At 37.5% G+C, this 24,124-nt stretch overlaps 1 protein-coding gene across 1 annotated transcript; it reads left to right on the forward strand.

Moving 5' to 3' along the window:
• Nucleotides 1–3,472: 3,472 nt before the first annotated feature.
• On the forward strand, nucleotides 3,473–14,500 carry LOC129681879 (tear acid lipase-like protein). The gene is made up of 9 exons (XM_055614092.1): nucleotides 3,473–3,571; nucleotides 3,780–3,894; nucleotides 4,660–4,858; nucleotides 5,745–5,854; nucleotides 7,040–7,176; nucleotides 10,647–10,790; nucleotides 12,007–12,078; nucleotides 13,541–13,612; nucleotides 14,255–14,500. Exons 1-9 carry the CDS (start codon nucleotides 3,473–3,475, stop codon nucleotides 14,486–14,488), a joined length of 1,182 nt encoding a protein of 393 aa, XP_055470067.1. The 3' UTR covers nucleotides 14,489–14,500.
• Nucleotides 14,501–24,124: the final 9,624 nt, after the last annotated feature.

Below are 24,124 nucleotides of genomic sequence, written 5' to 3' on the forward strand. Positions count from 1 at the left end.
ATTCACTTATAAGTGGATATTAGCCATATAATATAAAATAAACATACTAAAATCTATAGTCCTAAGGAGCTAAACAAGGAGAACCCTGGGAAAGATGCTTACTCTTCAGAAGGGCAAACAGGATAGACATTGGAAGTGGGAGAAGACAGGGAACAAGTCAGGAGCCTTCCACAGGGGACCTCTGTAAGGCTCTACCCAGCAGGGTATCGAGTCAGATGCTGAGACTCAGCCAAACTTTGGGCACAGTGCAGGGAATCTTTATTCTTTTTAAGTTTTTTATTTTTATTTACATATTTATTTATTACAATTTATTCACTTTGTATCCCCTCTGCAGCTCCCTCCCTTGTCTCCTCTCGGTCCCCCACCTACCCTCCCTCTTCTCCCCCATACTCCTTTCCTAGTCCCCTGATAAGGAAGGACCTCCTCCTCTTCCCTCTGAACCTAGATTATCAGGTCTCATCAGGGCTGGCAGTAGCATCTTCCTCTGTGACCTGGCAAGGCTGCACCTACCAGGGGAATTTGATCAGAGAGCCAGTCACTGAGTTCAAATTAGAGATAGCCCCTGCCCCCTTACTAGGGAACTTACTTGGAAAGTAAGCAGCTTATGGGCTTCTTCTGAACAGGGGCTCTAGGTCCTCTTCATGTATGGTCCTTGGTTGGAGTATGAGTCTCTGCAGATTCCCCTCTCCTGAGGTTTTTTGGCTGTGTTGGTCTCCTTGTAGAGTTCCTGTCCCATCCAGGTATTTCTATTTCCCCCTTCTTCCATAAGGTTTCTTATACTCTGCCCAAAGTTTGGCTACGAGTCTCAGTATCTCCTTCGATACCCTGGAGGGCCTCTGTGGAAGGTTCCTGTCTAGTTCCTTGTCTTTTCCTACACCCAATGTCTATCCTGTTTGCCCTTCTGAGTGAGGTTTCAGCCTCTTTCCTTGGGTCCTACTTGTTGTTTAGCTTCTTTAGAACATTTTAGTATGTTTATCTTGCATTATATGTCTAATATCCACTTATAAGTGAGTATATACCATGTGTGTCTTTCTACTTCTGGAATACCTAATTCGGGATGATCTTTTCTAATTCCCACCATTTGCCTAAAAATTTCATGACTTCCTTGTTTTTAACTGCTGAGTAGTATTTGACCTCATTGTCACAGGAGACAACTTCCTGAACAGAACACCAACAGCACAGGCTCCAAGATCAACTATTACTAAATGGGACCTCATGAAACTGAAAAGCTTCTGTAAAGCAAATGACACTGTCAACATAACAAAATGACAGCCTACACACTGGGAAAAATATCTTCACTCACCCTATATCTGACAGAGGGCTAATATACAGAATATATAGAGAACTGAAGAAGTTAAACACCAACAAACCAAGTAATCCAATTAAAAAATGGGGTACAGAGCTAAACAGAATTCTCAATAGATGAATATTGAATGGCAGAGAAATGCTTAAAGAAATGCTCGATGTCTTTAGTCATCCAGGAAAAACAAATCAAAAAGATCCTGAGATTCCACTTCATACCCATCAGAATGCCTAAGATCAAAAATTCAAGAGATGACCTATGCTGGAGAGGTTGTGTAAGAAAGGGGAACCCTCCTTCATTACTGGTGAGAATGTAACCTTGTACAACCACTTTGGAAATCAATCTGGTGCTTTCTCAGACAATTAGGTATAGTGCTACCCCAAGATCCAGATATACCACTCCTAGGCATATATCCCAAAAGATGTCCCACCATTCAATGAGGTCATTTGTTCAACTATGTTCATAGCAGCTTTATTTGTAATAGCCAGAATCTGGAAAGAACCTAGATGTGTCTCAACCAAGGAATGGATACAGAAAGTATGGTACATCTATACAATAGAATACTACTCAGTGATTAAATATAACAGAAATCTTTATCATGATTCATTTTGTCACTTTGTATACAACAGGTCTCAAACTTATTCAGTAAAAAGAGAGGGTCACAATTACAGTTTTGAGGAAAATACAGCATGATGAATTGTTCTACTGCTTCAAAGCTAAAGAAAGCTTTAGTATTTACACTAAGTATGAGGATTTGTACTAAGAAGGACATTGGCATATAACCAACCCAGATCTAAGGAGCCATGATAATCGTGAGAGCTCTGCAACATTTGCCTTCTGCCAAGTTCATGGCTAAAATAGGCACGGTCCATTTGATCAAAGGTCATCCAACAAATACACTCACTGATATATTTATGGTGAGCAGGATGGAAAAGAAGATAATTAAGATTTCTTTCAGACTACAAGACTTCAAAAGCATTTATATTTGGTGACAGTGAGTATGATACTCTAAAACTGTGAATTGTGTTATTGCTTTAGGTTCAGTATTAAATCAGCAAAAGGTGAAGTTATTTAGACATTGGGCACAACATGATGAAATTTGCAACCTTGGTTTGTTGTTAAGATTATTTTGCTAATGTGTATTTTTCCTTTTTTCCACCTTACTTAGCATCTTAATATTTGGGAATTGAACAAAAAAAAAATACAGTGGAAGTAAGATCAGAAGCCATGTCCTGTGCTTGGGACAGAAGCAGGGACACTCCCTGTGAGGTCCATAACATCTATAGCAACCTGAGTTGACAAATTTGTGGCTATTAAAACCGTGATACCTGATAAAACAGGATTGGATGAATGGAGAGGAGGTCCCCCCCCCCCCATCAGTGGACTTGGAAAGGGGCAGGGTGGAGATGAGGGGAGGGAGGGTGGGATTGGGAGGGAATGAGAAAGCGGGAAACGACTGGGATACAGAGTTAATAAAATATAACTGATAAGAAAAAAATTAAATTAAATTAAAAAAAAACGTGTGCTCAAAATATCACTTTAAGATAATACTTACAGGGAGTGGAAAATAGATGTTTATTGCTCGTGTTTGTGTTTTTTAAAAAGCACATGTTTTAGAAATTCTAGGAACATTAATGGAATATAGGTGCTTTACATAGTTATGAAAGAAGGGCAAATAGATATGGTGGCCAGACAAGATGCCTTGGTATGCACAGCCTCTACATGTGAAAGTCCCTTCGCTCTGTTTCTTATCCTTCTGTGCTTTCTTTTCTTGACCTTTCCTCCAGCCTTCACTCTGCTGTCAAAATTCTAAAGAATTTTGAATTAACTAACTTCTTTAAAGTTGTTAACCAAAAATTTATATATGAATCTTAGTCCTTTAGGATAAATCCAAGATATTCATCAGTAATGTTTTTCAGCAATTGTTAGTATTATTTCACGTTTAAGAACAGCTAAGGGAAGAAGAGATGACTTAAACACAGTATTGTCTATTTTAATTTTTTTTCTAAGATGTTCTTTGAAAGGTATACAGTTTGGCTAAGGTTCTTATATAATGTGAAAACTTTCGGTTTTGAAGGTTACACATGGATATTACATACATGCAGTAGCTGAGTTAGTACTGTACCCCTATCTATATCATGACAATAACTATTTCCCTGCAGATTGAAAATGCAGCGGCTGCTGAGTTCAATGTGCCTTATCCATGTATTTGGAAAGATATTTTGTCTATTTGAAAGAAATGTGAATCCTGAAGCTCGTATGAACGTTGTAAGCTATTCTTATCACCAATAAAAGTGCATGCATTTGCCTTATCTCTATTAGTTTCTTTCATCTTTTCTGAGTTGTTGCATCTGTTAAAATCTGAACATGAAGGATGACTTCATTTCAAGAAGAAATTCTCTTTTAAGTATCATGAAAAATTACAGAGTAGAATAAAGGAATCATGGAATTCATTGCTGTATGTTTTCTCTCCTAGAGTGAGATTATTGCCCACTGGAAATATACAGGCGAAGAGTATGAGGTTGTAACTGATGATGGTTACATCCTTCTAATTAACCGAATTCCTCATGGAATTAACACTAATAGTTCAGGTAAGGTCAGAGTGAGAAGAATATTGAAGCTGTCAACTCCCTGACGCAATGGCATTCCAAGAAATGAGTTATAAAATAACTACCTTCAAACTGAGTGATTTCAACAGAGCAATTAGAGCTGCCTGACTCCCATGGTTAAATTTGGGGGTGTATTGGAACCTGGCATTTACTGCTCACCATGGGGACAATGATGTGTATCGACTGGTGGCCCTGAGTCCCTAAGTAAGTGACAGAACTTTCAAGCACACTACACCTGTGAGACCCTCTAGATTGCTCTTGTAAGGACTCAGAGTTTACTCTCCAGATGGTAACACATGAGATCTGGTTCACACCTCATATCCATCTAGCATGCCCTAGTGTTTTTTGAGTCCAGTGAGTTTAGAGAAATTGCGTATTAATCTTCGGGTGTTTGGTCATTGGCATTTCTGTGTATTTGCATTTGGATTTCATAAGGTAACAGACCATTCCTTTTAAATAACTACAAACTATAAAATCTAAAAGATAAAAAGAAGTGCTAAAGAAATTATGTTTGAGGAGGGCGAGGTAGGAGGAAGACAAAGACCTTGAAGGAATGATTCTTCTTTTGTCCATGCAAATATTGATTAATATTGACTGACTTAATACAAGTGAAATGAAGTCTTAGCACATCCCTGCTTGCTACTTTCAAAATCTTTTTGCTCCATTGTGATTATTTGAAATTTGTTGCTTCCATTTTCAGTAGACCCTAATGTTGTAAAGCTTTTGTTTTTGTTTTTGTTTTTGCAGGCCCAAAGACGGTAGTATATTGTCAGCATGGCTTGTTCTCAACCGCTGGTGTGTGGGTTGCCAATCCCCCCAACAACAGCCTGGCCTTTGTTCTAGCAGATGCTGGGTATGATGTGTGGATGGGAAACAGCAGGGGAAGTACCTGGGCAAAGAAACACGTGAACTTAACTACAGATTCTGAAGAATTCTGGGCTTTCAGGTAGGGAACAATTCTCTGTCATTTTACTTTTGCCTTAAAACCGTGTCAAATATTTTAATGAATAAATGAATTTGTGGAACTGGATTGAAGGCGTTTCACTTGGAGCGATAATTTAGAAGACTGATTTGGGTGACATAGTTTAGGACTTTGTTTTGTGGTTGCTATAACTAATAATTAAAATAAAATTCTCATTATAACATAACTTTCTGCTCTTGAGATACTAATTACTTTTCTAATCAGTCCACAACTTTGTACTTGTTTGTGTGTGTGTGTGTGTGTGTGTGTGTGTGTGTGTGTGTGCACTCATGTGAGGGTACATGCGTGTGTGTATATATAAATGCTTTGGAGTGTGTCTGGATGTCAGAAAAAAAAATCCTTAAGGAAGTTGGTTATCTCCTTTACCCACGTTGGTCCTGGGCATCAATCTCAGGGCCACTGGCTCGGACAAGCACCCTTGAGTACACAGCAATCTCACTGGCCTCAACCATGTCTGTGTAAAATTCTTTCATCGAAGCAAAGTTGATACATTTAAAAGAATGATTTGACAAACGTAGAATTTTGCATTCAGCCATGCTCCATTACTTTTTTCCTTAACTGTGTATCCTGATTGTGTGTATGTGTGTGTGTATACATGCTTAAGTGTATAAAACATATATATTCATGTACACATGTTTCTGTGAGTATCAGGGCATGACCTCAAGTATCACTCTTCAGTCATACTGTCCAGCTGGGAAATCTCTAATTAGGATAGGCTGGCTGCCTCAGCCAAACCGCTGGCATATATTTATTTCTGCCTTGGCATTGGTGGGATTTCAGGCACACACCAGCATATCTGGCTTCTTGGTTAATAATTAAATCACACTTTGTCCATTCTGTTTTCTTGCAGTTATGATGAAATGATAAAATATGACCTTCCAGCCACTATTGATTTCATTCTGAAGAAAACAGGACAAAAGCAGATTTATTATTTTGGCCATTCTCAAGGCACCCTTATCGGTATGCTAAAAAAGAACAGTTCAGAAATTTTATCCTGAAGAACACAAATATACATGTATAATTTGTACTAGTTTGTAAAACACAGACAAGCTCTATGACAAAATAACAACAGTAGGCTGCTTTTAAAATGTCAAGTGTTAAAACCATAGTTTCTAACACATGAGATATTTAAATGAAGTGCATTGTGAGATACTCCTAGGATTCCCTACAGCTAGAAATTCTGAGACTAATGACTCACTGTGTGTGTGTTCTTCCTCATTGGGTATCATATGTGTGGAAGTTTGGTGTGTCAGTTCTGTTTAGGAATAGTATTATGAATCTGGCTTCACTGAGCTCTTACGACATCCTGTCTTTATCAGTTCTCATACAGCTTCCACTGATATTGTTTGGGCTTGTACAGAGTACATACTTTCAAAGAAAATCAAACGTGACAAAGGACAGATGGTTCCAACTGTCTGACCGCTAGGGAAAATGTTTCTAATTCATGCATTTGTTTGGTTTATAGTGTGATAGATAGATGACTGATGGGCAGATCGATTGTGATTACAGGTAGGTCAGTGAATAGATTAGTATATATGTATGCGCCTGCAGAAGTGAGCTGGAGGTGATACAAAAGACACTCGTGAAGACATAACTAGCGAGCATTCAAATCAATGTTTGTTTGGTGTCTTTTCCAAGAGCCTGGAAAGATTTTATTTTTTTAAAAAGTGCAGTGCTGATCTGTAAATGTGGTCAGCATGGTACTTCAAAATGCGAGGCAGCAGTGAAAATATCGAAGGGTGCGTGCAAACCAATCATAAATGTAAACAAGCTTCACACTGACCAGAGAAGAAAAAGCCAAAATCACAGATTCATCAAAGTATTAAAAAGTAACAAATACCAAAGTAGTAGAGAGAGCACTTAGAGGGCAGAATACTTTCTCTCTTCCAGAATGTTTTTTTCTAATGGTAAATCATTAACAGAGTCATTAACATGAAGTGGGGGGAGGGGAGAAATGAATTGAATGGAACTTAAAGAATTTAATGTCTTAGCACTCTGGTGAGCAAACTAAGGGAAATATTCAGGGCCAATTTTTAATTGGCAAAGAGCAGACATAATCTCTGTGAGACAGCCTAAGCATGCAGAAAATGTTAAAAAGGAGGGAACAGCAGCAAAATACTTTTTTAATTTTTAAATTTCTTTCAGCTCTGGGGGCGTTTGCAACAAATCAACAACTGGCTGAAAAGATTAAAATCGCTTTTTTACTGGCTCCAATTGCTACTGTTAAACATGTCAAAGGTACTGGGCGCTCTCCAGCTTACTTCACTCCAGAGACTTTCAAGGTTTGTGATGAACTCAGAGCAGTGGTATATTTACGCATTCTAAGTAAGATTGCTACAGCAGAGATCTACCTGTACAGTCTATTGCTCACTCACCTGCACAGCTTCCCATGATGGGACAGTATCAGGATTCCAAAATTGTCTATATTATTTGCCACCATCGAAGTATGATGGCAAAATTCCTGTACATCCTTGCCACCACTTAAGCTGCTTAAACACATTTCACCATCTGTTTGGTTTAGCGTACCAAACTATGGTTTCGTTTTCATTACTGTGTGACTCTCGGTAGAGCTTCTTTTCAATTGTATCCTCTCTCTTATCCAATAATATCTCTTTATCGTTAAACACTTCATTCATGTCTCGTTTATATGTCCAACATTTTAAATAATGCGTATTATCTTGAAAATGTTCATTTTATTTTAGAAAGTTTAATCCATACATGTAAATGCAGAACCAGCAGAACAGTTGTGAATTTATGGTCAGGCTGAGCTACAGAGGTAGTACTAGGCAGGCCTAGAACACACAGCAAAATATCTCAAATAAGCATCAAACGAAACAAGAAAAACATAGAGAAATTAAGCTGCCATTCTCTTTTTTACATGATAAAAATTTAAATCTGTGCTTGGCAATATTATCATAAGAAGCAACTACTTTCTTTTCTTCAGTTGTAACTCTCCTGGTCTCCTAGGGTTCTGAGAAGGATAATCTGTCATTTTATGCTATGAAAATCTTCCTAGTATTCCTGGATGTCAGCAATTCTGAATCACCTAGATTTGTTCTCTTTCAGAGCCTTACATTATACTTTAAATCAGCATCGTAGTTTGTATTAAACCCACAAGAAATACAACTTGTTCATTTTCTGTTGTCTATCTCCCCAAAGCAGAGTGTAACTCCACTTAGGGTTCTGTTTAAATGATTTCTGTTGTTTGTTGAGATCTCAAACTGTGTGTGCGTGTGTGCGTGTGTGTGTGTGTGTATGTGTGTGTATGTCTGCACCCTGTAACTTTGCTCTACACAATGACTAATTTGAGCCCGTTCCATTTTGTCCTTTTGTAGATTCCTTTAATTTTGACATATAGTATTATGTTTTATATATTGCAGTTTTTTCCTCTACTCATTTTACCCCATCATACCTGTGTGCAATGTTTCAATTATATTCACCCATTTTTTTCTCTCTTATCCATCCTCCTCCCTTTGAATGACACCTTCTTCCCAATTCATCTTCCTTCTACTCTCACTGAGCCTAGTTGGGTTTTTTTGCATGAACATGAGAAGGGACTGCGTGCAGATGGACAACTCACCATTGAAGAAAATAACACCCCCTCTCCTGGCCACAGATTTTTTTTAATCATCTTTTTCTATTTAAATTTTTATAGCTTTCTATATTCCCTGCATTTATGTATGTGTTTGTGTGTGTGTGTGTGTGTGTGTGTGTGTGTGTGTTTATTTACTTTACATCCTGAGGGTTCATCCTCCCTTCCCTCCTCCCAGTCCCCCCACTTCCTCTTCTTCCCCCTTCCCCTCTCCATTTCCCTAGAGAAAAGAGGAGCTCCCTCTCCCTATATTAACCTTCCCCAGCACATCAAATCACCTCCAGACTGAGAATGTCTTCATCCCCTGAGGCCAGGATAGGGGTAGCGCTGCCAAGGAGAAGTGATCCAAACACAGACAATAGAGTCCATGTTAGAAACAGCCCCCACTCCTTGCCAGGCGACCCATATGAAGACCGGGTAGGCCGTTGGCTACATGTGTGCAAGGGCCCTAGGTTAAGAGCATGCATTTTATCTGTATTTTATTTCCATAGATGTAGTGAGAAACATGTTCTAATATACAGTTAGGTAAAGTATTTAATCTATGAACTTTTCACAGATTTCTGGTTTCGTAGTCTGAGGATGTTAACTTTTATTGCCAGTTGTCAACAAGAAATCGTTGGCAGGTGTTCTATGCATTCTCTGTATCTACTGAGATTATGCCTGATTATGGTCTGTTAACAAGGTGAATCACCAATTTTCTGAAAATTAAACTAGCTTTCATTCCAGAGAAAAACCTCAGTTTTTCTGATGTATTATCTTGTCTATAAATAATTTTCTATTTTTACCAGAGCAGGCAGAACAAGTGGCATTTACAGTTTTAAGAATTAACATTTACGTTTCTTCTTTATTTTATGTCTATTATTTTATTTTTATTTGAGACAGAATTTTATATGCCATAGGCTCTCCTCGAACCTGCTGTGTGTGAACGTTTTATGCAATGCTAGGCAACAGAGCAACTGAGCGGAACACCCACTTGCTATGTCCCTTTCTGAGAAGTACTGGCTGTGTACCCTTTTCCTATGATCTCTTTCTAAGTTTAGCCTCCTAAAAGACATAAAGAAGTCTCGGTTCACCCTCTAGGCTAGTCACAGTCTAATCACTACAAAAAAACAATTATTTTGCGGCTTGGAGACCGGCTCACATCAGAACATTCAGCTCTCCCGAGTCTTTCCAGTGGTTCATTCCCTGGCCCCCACTTTGTTCCCTCAAACAGATGTGTAGTCCATAGCACGCTGAGAATCTATGTAGAATCTCTAGAGATCTTTGAATTTCACCTCCTTTGACAGAAACCTTAGCTGCCTTGGTCTTCTCCAAATTTTATTAGTTTATAAAGATTTCCTGGCTGGGAGCCTGTTTGGGCAGGAGATGGGTAACACACATCCAATTAGTTAGATTAATATTTTCTCACATACGAAATTCTCTCACAGACTAATTTCCAGTGTTTGAAAAACTCTAGTTTTCAATTAACACCACCTGATATCATTTCAAAACGAAAGCTGCCACTGTCTCCTCCTCCCAGCGTCTCGACTCACGCCTGTGTCTATTGAAGCTACAGATCTTAGTCGTTTCGTCTAAACGGAATCACGTTCTATGGCGTCCTCCATGTCAGCTGTCTCAGCTGGTGTAAACATTGTTAGTTCACCTGTGCTGTAGCCTTACGGTGACCTCTTTGGTGAAAGAATAATATTCCATCGGGTAAACATAACGGTCGCTTAATCTGTGTAGGCCCTACTGATGGAAGTGGCCAGTCTTTTTCCAGTTTCATTCGTTTAGGAGTTTTTGTACGGATGTGCTTTCGTTTCTTGGTAAAAATGCATCAAAATATAGCCATTGTCATACATTAGTTTAACGAGTCCTCTAGGCATTAGCCCTGAGTAACGCCTCCACGACAAAAACACAGAAAGATTGCTGTCGGCCCACAATGGTCGTGATTCTTGGAAGTTGTCGTCCAATTTAAACTGATTAGAAGGGAGATTTTTGATTAGTGCATCTTGGGGCGCTTTCTCTAAAATTACATACTGAATGTCATAACAGGGAACTAAGCTAATCCACATGACATCTTTATCTCTTTCACTCTGCATAAAGTATGTGCACTGTGCCTTCTATCTAACAAAACACCTTCGCAGACTAAGAGCTGCTCTTCAAATTGGTCAATTTCAGCTCCTTTTTGGTGAAAAAGAATTTTTGCCTACTGTAGCTTTCAGTAAGCTGTCTGAATACGTTTGCAACATTAAGGTGCTCAATGCTGGATGCGCGGCTCTTCTGGGATCGCTGAATGGATATGCTCCAAAGCAGTTAAACATGGTTTGTGTCTTTTTCTTTCAAATTCTTTGTTTTGTTTTTCCTTTTTTATGCAGTTGAGATAATTAATCCTGCAGTCTGTCCAGTTAATTAATCCTTAATTCATTTAGTATGACCTATATTAAAATCAAGATGTGTTTTGCATACAATTCCCAAGTTATTGTCATGACAGCATGGAAGATCTGTCATGCAACGCATGTGAATGGATAGCTGACGTCATGGATGGAGGGCTCTCATCTTTTCTTCTGTTCACTTCAGTGTAACACATCCGCTGTCACTCTTCCGGTAACTGGTCATCCAGCTCCGCACTTCTGTTCCAGATTAAGAATAGTTCCACATAAACAATAGTATACAATATGAATCATTAACAAAAAGAAATTTGTTAAGACATGACAAGTAAATAAATTGGCTCACACATTGTTAATATCTAAACTTTGCCTAATTTTGAGCCTCATATCAAGTTACCTTTTTTAATTTAACATAGAACAATTTAACATAATAACACACAAAATGTATCCGTATATTGTTAATGAAATTGGAGTCAACTATCTTGAGCAGCTCACACAAAACTATTAGTGTGTGCACTAACTCTACTTACTAAAACGCAGTGTTCAGCCCTAAAAATATAGACATACAAGGAAAGTTATATGGCTTGAAAAGACTGTATTTGTATATTTAGAAACATATAATAACAATTTTGAAAAAAGAATCCATAGGTCATGAATTTGAGAGAAATCAGAGGAGTGTATGTGGTAGGGATTGAAGGACCGAGAAAGGGAAAAATAATGTAATTGTATTTTAATTTCAAAAAAAAAATTATTTTAACTGTCATTGAAACAAGAACATTTAGATTCTTTACTGTGGTCAAAGTCCAGTCTTTCCCTACAAAACTGACTGGATCTATATTTCTTTTACCTTTGAAATATTTCTTGTGCGTGGGTGTTTTATTTTCGTGCATGTCTGTGCACCACCCGATGCACACAGGAGTCACTGAGACTCGGGAACTGGAGCTATGGGTGGTTGTGAGCCACACGTTTGGGTGTTGGGAGTTGAATCTGTGTCCTTTGCGAGGACAAGTGGTTGTGACCACTTAGCCCTCCCTCCAGCTCGCGAATGTGTACGTTATTTGGGAGAAATACAGCCTCACTATTTTGAAAGATTTGTTTCTGTGAGAGGAGACTAAGTACCGACTGATGTTTGTGGCCTGATTCTCTCCTAGAGCCGCGTTGACGTGTATGTAAAGCTAAGTCTAGCCGGAACATCAGTTCAAATTCTCCTACATTATTCTCAGGTACAATGTTTTAAAACGTTTCTTTCTTTCCTCTTGTCTTTGAGATTCTCTTCCCTTACCAGTTTCAGAAAAATGTCTTCCCCAGTCAGTTTTGTGGTAAGGGTGTTAGACCCCATTTGATAGATTCAAGGGAACTAACAAGGATCCAGAACCTTTGTGGAAAAATATGATAAAAGCAGAGTTGTTGTATTATTTTATCCTCAAAGAGAATGGCTTTTGATTCCAGTCAGCAAATATATATATATGTTTATGACCAAGTAACACTAACTTTAGAAATTAACTGAATAGACTGATACAAGATGAATGGTAGGTGTCTTTAAGGTCTATGAGTAAACTGTCATAGCTTTTATACCTGTTTATTTAGAAAAATCCCACATGTGTCAGCCAAGACACTGTGGATAGAATGAGCTCATCTTACTAATATCACTTAACAAGAGGTAAACTGGTTCCTACACATAGGAAGCAAGCCTGTCATACAAGGGTTGTTTTTTATAACATTTTAACATATATTATTTAAATTCTTCACATGAACATGACTTTGCATGTCACGCATCTTTACTGGCATGAAACCTTGTATTCTATTATCCCATTGTCAATAAACCAAGTGGTTGTCATATCCAGGAGATGCTTCTTTATATTGCTTTGCTGACAAAATTCTATTCAGGACTCTGCAACTCTCTTAACATTTCTACATTGTTTTTGTTACTTATTTCTGATCATTTTAATTTCTTAGTTTTTTCTGCTTTTAGATACGGAGAATATATAACATAATTATAGCTTAATTTTTTGAAAATTCTTGTGTTATGCAATACTACAGAACAATTATATAAATAAAATTATATATGAAGTACACAAATTTCATTACATATAAAATGCTAGTGCAAACAATGACCAACTTACTCTGAAATATGTTCTGAATTCACTTGAATTATGAAGTAGTAAAGCAACTTCTACAAGTAGTCATTTTCTATTTTACTCTTCTTATAAACATTTAGATTTCAATAATTAAACACATTTGATAATTAAAATACATACAATCGAAACATTTGTGCTAAAACTAAATTATACATAGATTTTGCATATCTAAATACTACATTTTTTATCTATCACGAAATTTCTCAGCTTGTTATTGACTTTTCTTGCTGTGAGTAAGAGTTAATACTTTTTCAACATTATTCAAATGTTTGTGAATTATGTTTTGCTTGAGGTGTTAAAAAAGTAAGTTTACATTTCCGAGGTCCGCTTATACCTATTCATGTTATGTGTAATTTTCTAGGACTATAACTTACTAGTTCTAATCAGGTAGTACAGATGATCATTAAGACAGAAAATGTACTGGGTTTTTCTGGGCCAATGTGTCATTATTGTAAAAAAAAAAAAAAAAGCATAAAACTCAATAACTTCTGTTTCTATTACAATATAAGGCTTTGTAGGTAATGGTGTGTTTTATTTTTGTTTTAAGGCAATTAAGAAAGGTGTGTTTCAGGCTTATGATTGGGGAAGTCCATCTCAAAATATGCTACACTACAATCAGGTAAATCTCTTTTTCCAGATTTAATGATCTGGCCCTGACAAAAGGCATGGAGTCTAAGAAATCTATCCAAAGCCTTCTTTGTAAAATAAGACTATGAACATTTTTATTTTCTTAGGAAGAGGAACTGCACAGAACTTTGGGAGGATTCAAAACAAATCACATTATGTTTTTATGATGATACTGTGACAAGGTTCTATCTATCACATCATTTGAATCTCACAAAATCATGTGGGATTTATCCGATTTTATTGTTACCGTCATTTCACATATAAAGAACCAACATGCAGAGAATTTGGGGTCTTGTATGATTTCAAGCTTGGATAAAAGTCTGGGTGTGGTGGCACATCCCAGTAACCTCAGGATTAAGGGTGCTGAGAGGGGAGGATTCTGGCAGGAATCCAACACAGACTACATGGAAAGTAGCTGTGAGAAATCTGAAATAAACAAGTATACACAAATAAAATTAATTTTTACAACAAAGCCTGAGATTATCAATAGTTTCTATGGACATAATAACCACATAATTATAAATATCCTGTCTTTGTGAGAATAAGCCACTAAGAGCTTGATACTTTTGTGAATGTTTTGTTAAACTTTTGTGACTATTTTGTTAATGCGTTGCTCCTTACCATTTTCCATTAGATTACTCCTCCATTATACAATGTGGAAGATGTGAAGGTTCCAATAGCCATGTGGACTGGTGACAAAGATTTTTTGGCTAATCCAAATGATGTTGCAAATTTGGTGCCCAAAATCTCCAACCTCATGTATCATAAAAATATTCCTGATTTTAGCCATCTTGATTTTATAGTGGGATTAAATGCTAGAGAAGAGGTTTTCAATGAAATTTTAACACTTCTTGCTAAATCTAAGTGAAGGTGAATTTCTGTTTTAGCTTTTTGCATGTTTTTCAAGCCCTTCTGAAAGCCTCTTGTTTCTATAAGTGCAAATATTTTCTTGCATGGTATTTCCCCTTAATTATCTTTGATTTTTAAGCTATAGTTTCATTTTTTAATTCATTTGCATTACTGAAAATTATGATCATGAAGAAAATATTTCATCTTTTGAGTGTTTCTTAATCAATATAAATATATCTATGTATGTATATATATGTGTGTGTGTGTGTGTGTGTGTGTGTTTTGAATTTTTAGATAATTCACAGAATGGATGATTCATGGAAGCCCATGAATATATATATAAAGAGAGAAACATAATTGCTCCTGAAGAGAAAGCTTACTTTTAAACTGCAGTAATAAAATCCTAAAATATTAACAAAAGAAGCCAAGCCCATAGTATGATATCAGATATCATGCTGTTTGGACAACAGACTGTACAATGTTGCATACATTAGAACTAAGACTCTCTATGTGCAATTACTCCCGTTGCTTATATTACATAAGCCTTATTCACAAGACTCAGTACAAACTTTTCCTGCCACACTTTTTATGTGGACCAAGCACTGTTTTTGAATGTCATTAATGTCAATATTATCTGGTTTGAGTGGAAGAAGGAAGTTTAAAGTGTTTTGAATTATTACATAATTCAGAGGATGAATGATTCATGGAAACCCCTGAATAATGTAGTGTGTGTGTGTGTGTGTGTGTGTGTGTGTGTGTGTGTGTGTGTTGAGATTATTTCCTTTGCATTCCCAAGCTTCTCCAGAACTTTTACTACATTAAATATTGTGCTTTTGTGAAAAGCTTTTTCTCCATCTATTGATGATCATATCATTCTGTTCTTCATTCCATTTGTGTGATTGTGTATTAAATTCATTGGCTTGGAACATGTCAAACCATCCCATTTATTTCTAGAATAAAGCTGACTTATTAATGATAAATAATTTTTTGTTTCTTGGATTTTTTTTATTCTTCTCTCACACATTATGTCCTGACTGCAGTTTCTACTCCCTCTATTCATCTCAGTTCCCCTGCACTACCTCCCCTCTTCCCCAGCTTCATTTCTCCATTTCGTTTTCCTTTTTTTTTTTTTTTTTTTTTTTTTCAGAAAAGAGCAGGCCTTACATGGTACAGTAAGACCAGGCACAAAATTATTCTGAAGTAACCCAGACCTAGAAAGACAAACATGGTATGATATCACTTCTAAGTGGATATTAGCTGTTAAGTAAATAAAATTCATGCTATCATCCATAGACCAAGAGAGGCTAAGTAACAAGGAGGGTTCAAGGGGGGAATGAATAGATCTCTCTGAGAATGGAAATAGAGCAGAATTTGTGTGTTGACCGGGGGGGGGGCAATTGGGAACGTAAAGAAAAGGGAGCAGGTGGCAGGGAGAATAGAGGAAGAGAGTAATGAGAGAGACTACTGGAACTGGGGGCATTTGAGGGGGCGAGATAGAAACCTAGGATAGTGGAAATCTACTGGAATCTACAAGAGGGACCTAGTGAAGACTCCTAGTGTTGGGGAAAGCCAGAATCTGCCATTTTCTATGACATGTCAAAGCTTTCAGTGGTGGGACTGGGATACTAACCCAGCCACAAAACCTTAAACCTAAAATCTGTCCTGTCTTCAACATGTGTTTGGACAGTCCAGCCTCTTGTCATCTATAAGTCAACTAAAAGTCAAATTAAAAGTGGTAATCAAAAAAAAAAGGAAAAATATTTAGTGTGGCCACATTGTGAAAGGGAGACACAGAGATCCAGAGAGATCACCCTAGTAAGTAGATTTTATGAAGGAAACCAGAATTATGTGACTTCTTCAAAAGGGTAAGGATAGCTCAGGAAACAGCAGCAGGAATCGACGAATGTGAATGCATAATAGTGCAAAGTTCCAGCACAGCAAAGGAAGCAAGGAAGAAAGTGACAAGCCATCCTAGGGGTGGAGAGAGATGTGGCCAGCTTTGTACCAGATGAGGATGCAGTCCAGGTTAGAAAGAATTCCGAAAACCCCACCGCGGCTCAAGTGACCCAATCAGTGCACAGGTAAATGAATTGAACAGACTGACGCCTCCCCTTCCCCCCTCCCCCCCAAAAGAGAGGGGGAGACTGGGGGGAGAGGATGGACTGGAATGTGATAAGGCTATAAAGTGATTAAATTAAAACAAGTTATAAAAAGTTTCCAAGGTAGATAAAATTCGTAAGACAGAAAGAAAGTAATGAAAAGTTTGTACTTTATCATTACTTTTTAAGAGTAAAAGTGTGTTTATTAAAACAAAAATTTTATTTAATTAACTTTAAAAAAACACAAAAATCAAAAACATACATGAAATGGCATTCAACATCATTGCCTCTCAAATATGTAAATCAAAACAACCCAAGATTCCATCTTGCTCCTTCAGAAAGGCTTTCACCAAGAAGAAAATATAATATCTGACCAGAAATAATAGTTTAGATGTTAGGAATTTAAAAAATTAAGGGAAAATTATTAAATGAAATAATATGCAAAAACTAAGCTACACTATTGTTGGGTTTGGGAGGGGGAGTTAAGAAAACTCCCTTCAGATACCGAAGCTTGAAATGAAAGCTTTATTTTCTGAGCTCAGGGGGATGGTCAGTTTGAGATCTGCACTGCTTTCCCTGGAGGAAGCTGTTTTGCATATTTAAAGGGTGAAAACCACCATTATCTCTCCTGGGAGCAAGGAGTGGGGGACACAATGAAACCAGGTAGGCTTGTCGGACACAAGTTTTTATTTATTTATTATTTATTTACTCATTTTCGCTAGCTTGACAAGCAGTTTTAGCTGACCTTTAATTTGATTGGTCCAAGTAATGTTTATGGTAAGGGCCAGCTGTGCATATGTTTGAGGAGTTTCTACGAGTAGCAAGGCCACAGAGTATGCTGAACATAAACATAGTCTTTGTTCAACTTGACCTTGTATAGAGATTATTTTTTCCTATATCAGCAACACGCTAAAGACGATGTGGCTTTTAGATCTGAAACAAAGATGGCTACAGTTATGCTACCCAAAAGGAGTAGGCTCATCACTATATGCAGCTCAAAAAAAATAGTAAGTGACATTTCCTTAAACTTTGTAAAAACTTTTAAAAACAAAATGAAATCGATTGATGGCATGGATGCCGGAAGAAAGAAACCCTGACTCCTGCACCTGGGTAGCTGAACATTATGACAAACCTTTAGACTGACAGCTGCATTGGCCTTCTATTTTATTTCATTAGCTTATATTGGAAAAAAGAACACCATTTGGATCTCTTTTTAAATTTCTTACCATTTTTATAGTAGTAGTTCAATAAATATATATTTTTAAATGTCTTATCCTTTCAACGTTATCCACTGAAGGTGCAGTTTTAGCTAACTGTTATATTATAATTATGTTATTAATATAAATTATTTTAAGGCTGCCAGAAGAAGCCTGCATCCTTTATTCATTTGGCTCTGAAGCTGGGGAGGTTCTGATGAAGGCAGCTTGTGGTGCTTGGGACCAGAACATAGGCTTGTAGTTTGGAAAACCTGCAGCCTTGTTTTCAGTGGCTAATCAGGGCCCAAGGAATGATGTCACCATCATAGTTTTCCACTCTTCTTATGAACCACCAAGGTTAGAAAGGAGCACTGAAGGAAGTTTTCTAGATCATCATACTATCTTTCTGGCTTCTTAGAATAAAGGGTCACTCTTTCCCTGGCTCCCTGAGATCTTGCAGCCTTCTGGTGTCTAGGGTACCAATGCTCACACATACAGCAACTGAGCACTGAAATTCATGCTCACTGCAGCTTTACCCTTCATTAGATCACTGGCAAAGTTTGTGGTGTGTGTGTGTGTGTGTGTGTGTGTGTGTGTGTGTGTAGACTAAGAATCTGTATCTCATAGCACGTTATCTACTGTGTTATCTCACTATGACATATATTCTATTTAAAGTATTTATACCTATTTTATTTCTTTATTAATTATACTTTATTTACTTTGTATCCTCCTTGTAGTTCCCTCCCTCCTCCCCTCCCAATCTCCCCCTTCCTTCTCCTTTTCCATGCCCCTCCCCAAGTCTACTGGTAGGTCAGAAGAAAGAAATAGAAGAAGATATCAGAAGATGGAAAGATCTTCCATGGTCATGGCTTGGCAGGATTAACATAGTAAAAATGGCCATCTTACCAAAAGCAATCTACAGATTCAATGCAATTCCCATCAAATTACCAACACAATTCTTTACAGACCTTGAAAGAAAAATTCTCAACTTCATATGGAATAATAAAAAACCCAGAACTGCTAAAATAATCCTCTATAATAAAAGATCTTCTGGAGATATCTCCAGCCCTGATCTCAATCTGTACTATAGAGCAACAGTAATAAAAATTACATGGTACTGGCATAGAAACAGAATGATGGATGAATGGAACCGAATAGAAGACCCAGAAATAAACCCACACACTTATGGACACCTGATTTTTTACAAAGAATCCAAAACCATATAGTGAAAAAAAAAAAAGATAGCATCTTCAACAAATGGTGCTGGTTTAACTGGATGACTTCATGTAGAAAAATGCAAATAGATCCATAACTTATCACCCTGCACAAAACTAAAGTCCGAGTAGATCAAAGACCTCAATATAAAACCAGACACACTAAACCTGTTAGAAGAAAATGTGGGAAAGAGTCTTGAACTCATTGGCACAGGAGACAACTTCCTGAACAGAACACCAACAGCACAGGCTCTAAGAGCAACAATCAATAAATGGGACTTCATGAAACTGAAAAGCTTCTATAAAGCAAAGGACACTGTTGTCAGAACAAAACAACTACCTAGAGATTGGGAAAGGATCTTCACCAACCCTACATCTGATAGAGGGCTAATATCCAGTATATATAAAGAACTAAAGAAGTTAAAAAGCACCAACTTAAGTAATCCAATTAAAAAAAAATGGAAAACAGAACTAAATGGAGAATTCTCTGTAAAGGAATATTGAATGGAAGAGAAACACTTAAAGAAATGTTCAACATCATTAGCCATCAGGGAAATGCAAATCAAAATGACCCTGAGATTTCACCTTACACCCATCAGAATGGCTAAGATCAAAAGCTCAAGTGACAACACATACTAGAGAGGATGTGGAGAAAGAGGAACCCTCCTCCACTGCTGGTGGGAATGTAAACTTGTATAACCACTCTGGAAATCAATCTGGCTCTTTCTCAGACAATTAGGAATAGTGCTTCCTCAAGACCCAGCTATACCACTTCTAGTCATATATCCAAAAGAGGCTCAAGTACACAATAAGAACATTTGTTCAACCATGTTTGTAGCAGCTTTATTTGTAATAACCAGAAGCTGGAAACAACCAAGATGCCCCTCAACTGAGGAATGGATACAGAAATTATGGTACATCTACACAATGTAATACTACCCAGCAATAAAAAACAAGGAAATCATGAAATTTGCAGGTAAATGGTGGGAATTGGAAAAGATCATCCTAAGTGATCTATCCCAGAAACAGAAAGACACACATGGTATATATAGGATAAACCTACTAAACTCTGTACACATAAAGAAACTAATCAAGAAGGAGGACTCTGGCTAAAATGCTCAATCTCCATCCAGAAAGGCAAAGAGTATGGACATCAGAATAAGGAGAAAACAGGGAACAAGTCAGGACCCTGCCACAGAGGGCCTATGAAAGTCTCTGCCCTGCAGACTTTCAAAGCAGATGCTGAGACTTGTGGCCAATCTTTCGGCAGAATGCAGGGAATCTTATGAAAGAAGTGGGAAATAGTAAGATCTGGAGAGGACAGGAACTTCACAAGGACAGCAACAGAATCGAAAAACCTGAGCATGAAGTCTTCCCTGAGACTGATACTAAGACCCTGCACAGATGTAGCCCAGGGCAGTTCAGTATCCAAGTGGGTCCCATGGTAACAGGAACAGGGACTGTCTCTGACATGAACTGATTGGCCTGCTCTTTAATTACCTCCCCCTGAGGGGGAAGCAGCATTACCAGGCCACAGAAGAAGACAATGCAGCCGCTCCTGATGAGACCTAACAGACTAGGATCAGAAGGAAGGAAAATAAGACCTCCCCTACCTATTTTATTTTATAGCTTTAAAATACATTCTTTGAAAATATATAGGAATTACACAAAATTAAATTTAGACAAACTGAGAAACTGTTCTCTAGAGATGTAACTTGCAAGGGAGATTAATTACTCTCCATGTGGAAATCATTTAAATCCCTCCCCTTTAAGTTATACAAAGATTATCATAGTTTATTAACTTAAAGATTACTAAAATACTTGTGTTCTTAAGACAGCTGCCCATATGTATTCATGCTCTCTATGTTATTAACTTCCCACCAGAATGTAGAGGGAAATGGAACAGTTAGTTATAGAAGAAAAGACATTGGGCAACCTCCAGCACTCACCATCATGGACTTTCTTACAGTGTTCTACTGATAGAAGCATTTTATGAATGTCAGGGCATTACGTTAGAGTCCTCTGACGTTCTTTGCCCTGCATTTATCTCAACGTGGAATAGAACAAAGCAGTGAAGCCTTGAGGAAGGCTTTAGTTTTGTTCTGTAAGCATAGGTGATGATATATCACATTGAACAGTTTCTCTGAAAGAAAAATATAGCATTGTTGGACCCATTTTTGATCCTTGCTGCCAATCTGTAATAACTGAATGTAGATTTCAGAAAGACTGGACCGCTGGCTCTTTCAGGACAATCTGAGATGAGCTGTCTCATAATGCAATTGACAAAACAACAGACAGGGATATTGCCAATGTAAGCATCAAACAAAAGAAGTGGACGAATAAACTTGTCAGTTGATAATCCTGCAAAGCCGAGCATTGCGTCATTCAACAAGATTAAGACTTATCCTAGCATTTGGAGACAGGGCACGTGGATATACCTACCTGTAAATTTCATCTAAACACGCATGTGACAGATACTGCACGTGTCCTTCAGGAGATCTTGTTTATGAGTGGCCTAACAAATGTTCTCTGAGATTTTCAGAGATTCTTGATGTTTTTATTTCAAAAACTTTCATCTCCCAAGTTTCAGTGTTCAAGAATAAAGACAAGAATGCAACTGGAAGAAAGACTTTGGGACTCTGGGAACCATGGAGCCCATGATGCCTGGAAACACTTTTGACTTCACTGCTCAGCTGTAAAAAGCTGCTTCTGGCTTGGTGTGTGATTAGAGGAGAAACAAAAACTGCTCAGCTAGCTAGCTGTTAGAAACTGAGTTTTCTAACCCACTCAGAAAACTCTGTTGGCATCTGTGTCTAGAACCCGGTGGAATAGAGGTGCATCAAAGTTTAAGAAAGATTATTCTATAATACCACAATATTTTCTCTTATGTTTTATCTTTCTATAAAAGTCTAGAGAAAACATCTGAAAAGCAGTTGTTTCCTGAGCTGTAAATCTCCAGTGTGTTCAACTCAAGTGCTCCCTTTGAAATGATAACAGGACTGGAATTTACTTTGTACAGGCCATGAAAATATGCAAAGGATTTTGGTGTATTGTTGTTTTATTTTCTATATTTTTGAAATTATAATACAACACATCACTGCCCCCTTCCCTTCTCAACCTCTAACCCCACCCATAAAACTCTGTTTTGTCTTTTTCAAATTCATAGCTTTTATTTCATTAATTGTTGTTACATACATATATACATACATACAGAAAGAGAGAGAGAGAGAAAGAGAAATTGCAGCAAAGACAGAGACAGAGAAACAAAGGGAAAGAAGACACAGAGAGATGTTGTTGTCGTTTGGCTTTTGTTTTGAGTTTCTGGGAAGGAATCAAGCTTAGAGTCACTTTCATGCTGCTAGGCAACCCCAGCTGTAGCTCTCACCAGAGTTGTAAGGAAAGGTACACACTTCTGTAAAAAAGCTACATGCAAGAGACACAAGCCAGCTGAATTTTATAGTACAGATCTGACCAAACAATTATGAAATCATAATGGAATAAATCTACTCAAGATGGCAGAACTCTCTTGACCTAATTGACTTCTGCACATCCTACATCTAAATATATGAAAATGTAGATAAATTTCAACATGAATTTTGGTATAAACCTTTAAAAGTATCTACCAAAACTGAATCTAAGAAAATATAAAATACCTAGAAAAGTTAGAAAACCAAGCAGACAATATTAGAAACAATACTATTTAAGAACTACAAAAAAATACTAGTTTAAACTAAGCACACATATATTTCTAATTAATATAAAATATAACATACATAAAATTTTGTATGTAATATAGGTAAATTAAATTAATAAATAGAAATTGATTAGTTCCTTACATGACCTTTTCTCCATTTCTGTACTTGATTTATTTATTTATTTATTTATTTATTTATTTTAGGATGTATTTTTTTCTTTTTTTTATTTTTCTCATTAGTTACATTTTGTTAATTCTGTATCCCAGCTGTATCCCTCATTCCCTCCCCAGTCCCACCCTCCCTCCCTCATCTCCTCCCTGCCCCTTTCCAAGTCCACTGATAGGGGAGGACCTCCTCCCCTTTCATATGACTCCATTTTGTCAGGTATTTTCAGGACTGGCTGCAAAGTCCTCCTCTGTGGCCTAACAGTACTGCTCCTCCCTTGGGAGGTGGGGAGGTCAAAGAGCCAGTCATTGAGTTCCTGTTAGAAATAGTACTTGTTCCCTTTACTATGGGAAAGCAATTGATTACTGAGCTATCACGGGTCACATCCAAGCAGAGGTTCTAGGTTTTATCCACTCATGGTCTTTGGTTGAGTGTCCATCTCAGAAAAGACCCTGTGCCCAGATATGTTTGGTCCTTGTGGAGCTCCTATCCTTTCCACATCAAACTCCCCTTCTTTCATATGATTCCCTGCACTCTGCCGAGGGTTTGGTTATGAGTCTTAGTATCTACTTTGATACACTGCTAGGTAGAGTCTTTCAGATGCCTTCTGCGGTAGACTCCTGTCATACGTTCAATGCATATCCCCTTTGTCTTTCTAAATGAGGATTGATCATCATACCTCGTGTCTGCTTTCTTGATTATCTTCTGTAGGTGTATAGATTTCATTATGTTTATCATATCTTTTAGGTCTATATAAGTGAGTATATTCCATGTTTGTCTTTCTCCTTCTGGGATACATCACTCAGAATGATCTTTTCTAGATCCCACCATTTGCCTGCAAATTTCATGATTTCCTCTTTTTTGATTGCTGACTAGTATTCCATTATGTAAAAATACCACAATTTTTGTACCCATTCCTCCATTGATGAACATCTGGGTTGTTTCCAGATTCTGGCTATTACAAATAAAGCTGCTACAAACATGGCTGAGCAAATGTCCTTATTGTGCACTTGAGCAAATTTTGGGTATATGCCTAGCAGTGGTATAGCTGGGTCTTGAGGAAGCACTAATCCTAGTTGTCTGAGAAAGCGCCAGATTGACTTCCAAAGTGGTTGTACCAGTTTACATTCCCACCAGCAGTGGAGGAGGGTTCCCCTTTCTCCACAACCTCTCCAGCATGTGTTGTCACTTGAGTTTTTCATCTTGGCCATTCTGATGGGTGTAAGGTGAAATCTCAGGGTCATTTTGATTTGCATTTCCCTGATGGCTAATGATGTTGAGCATTT

The sequence above is a fragment of the Psammomys obesus genome, unplaced genomic scaffold (genome assembly GCF_907164565.1).
Source record: "Psammomys obesus unplaced genomic scaffold, mPsaObe1.curated_primary_1811, whole genome shotgun sequence".
NCBI classification, from domain to species: domain Eukaryota; kingdom Metazoa; phylum Chordata; class Mammalia; order Rodentia; family Muridae; genus Psammomys; species Psammomys obesus.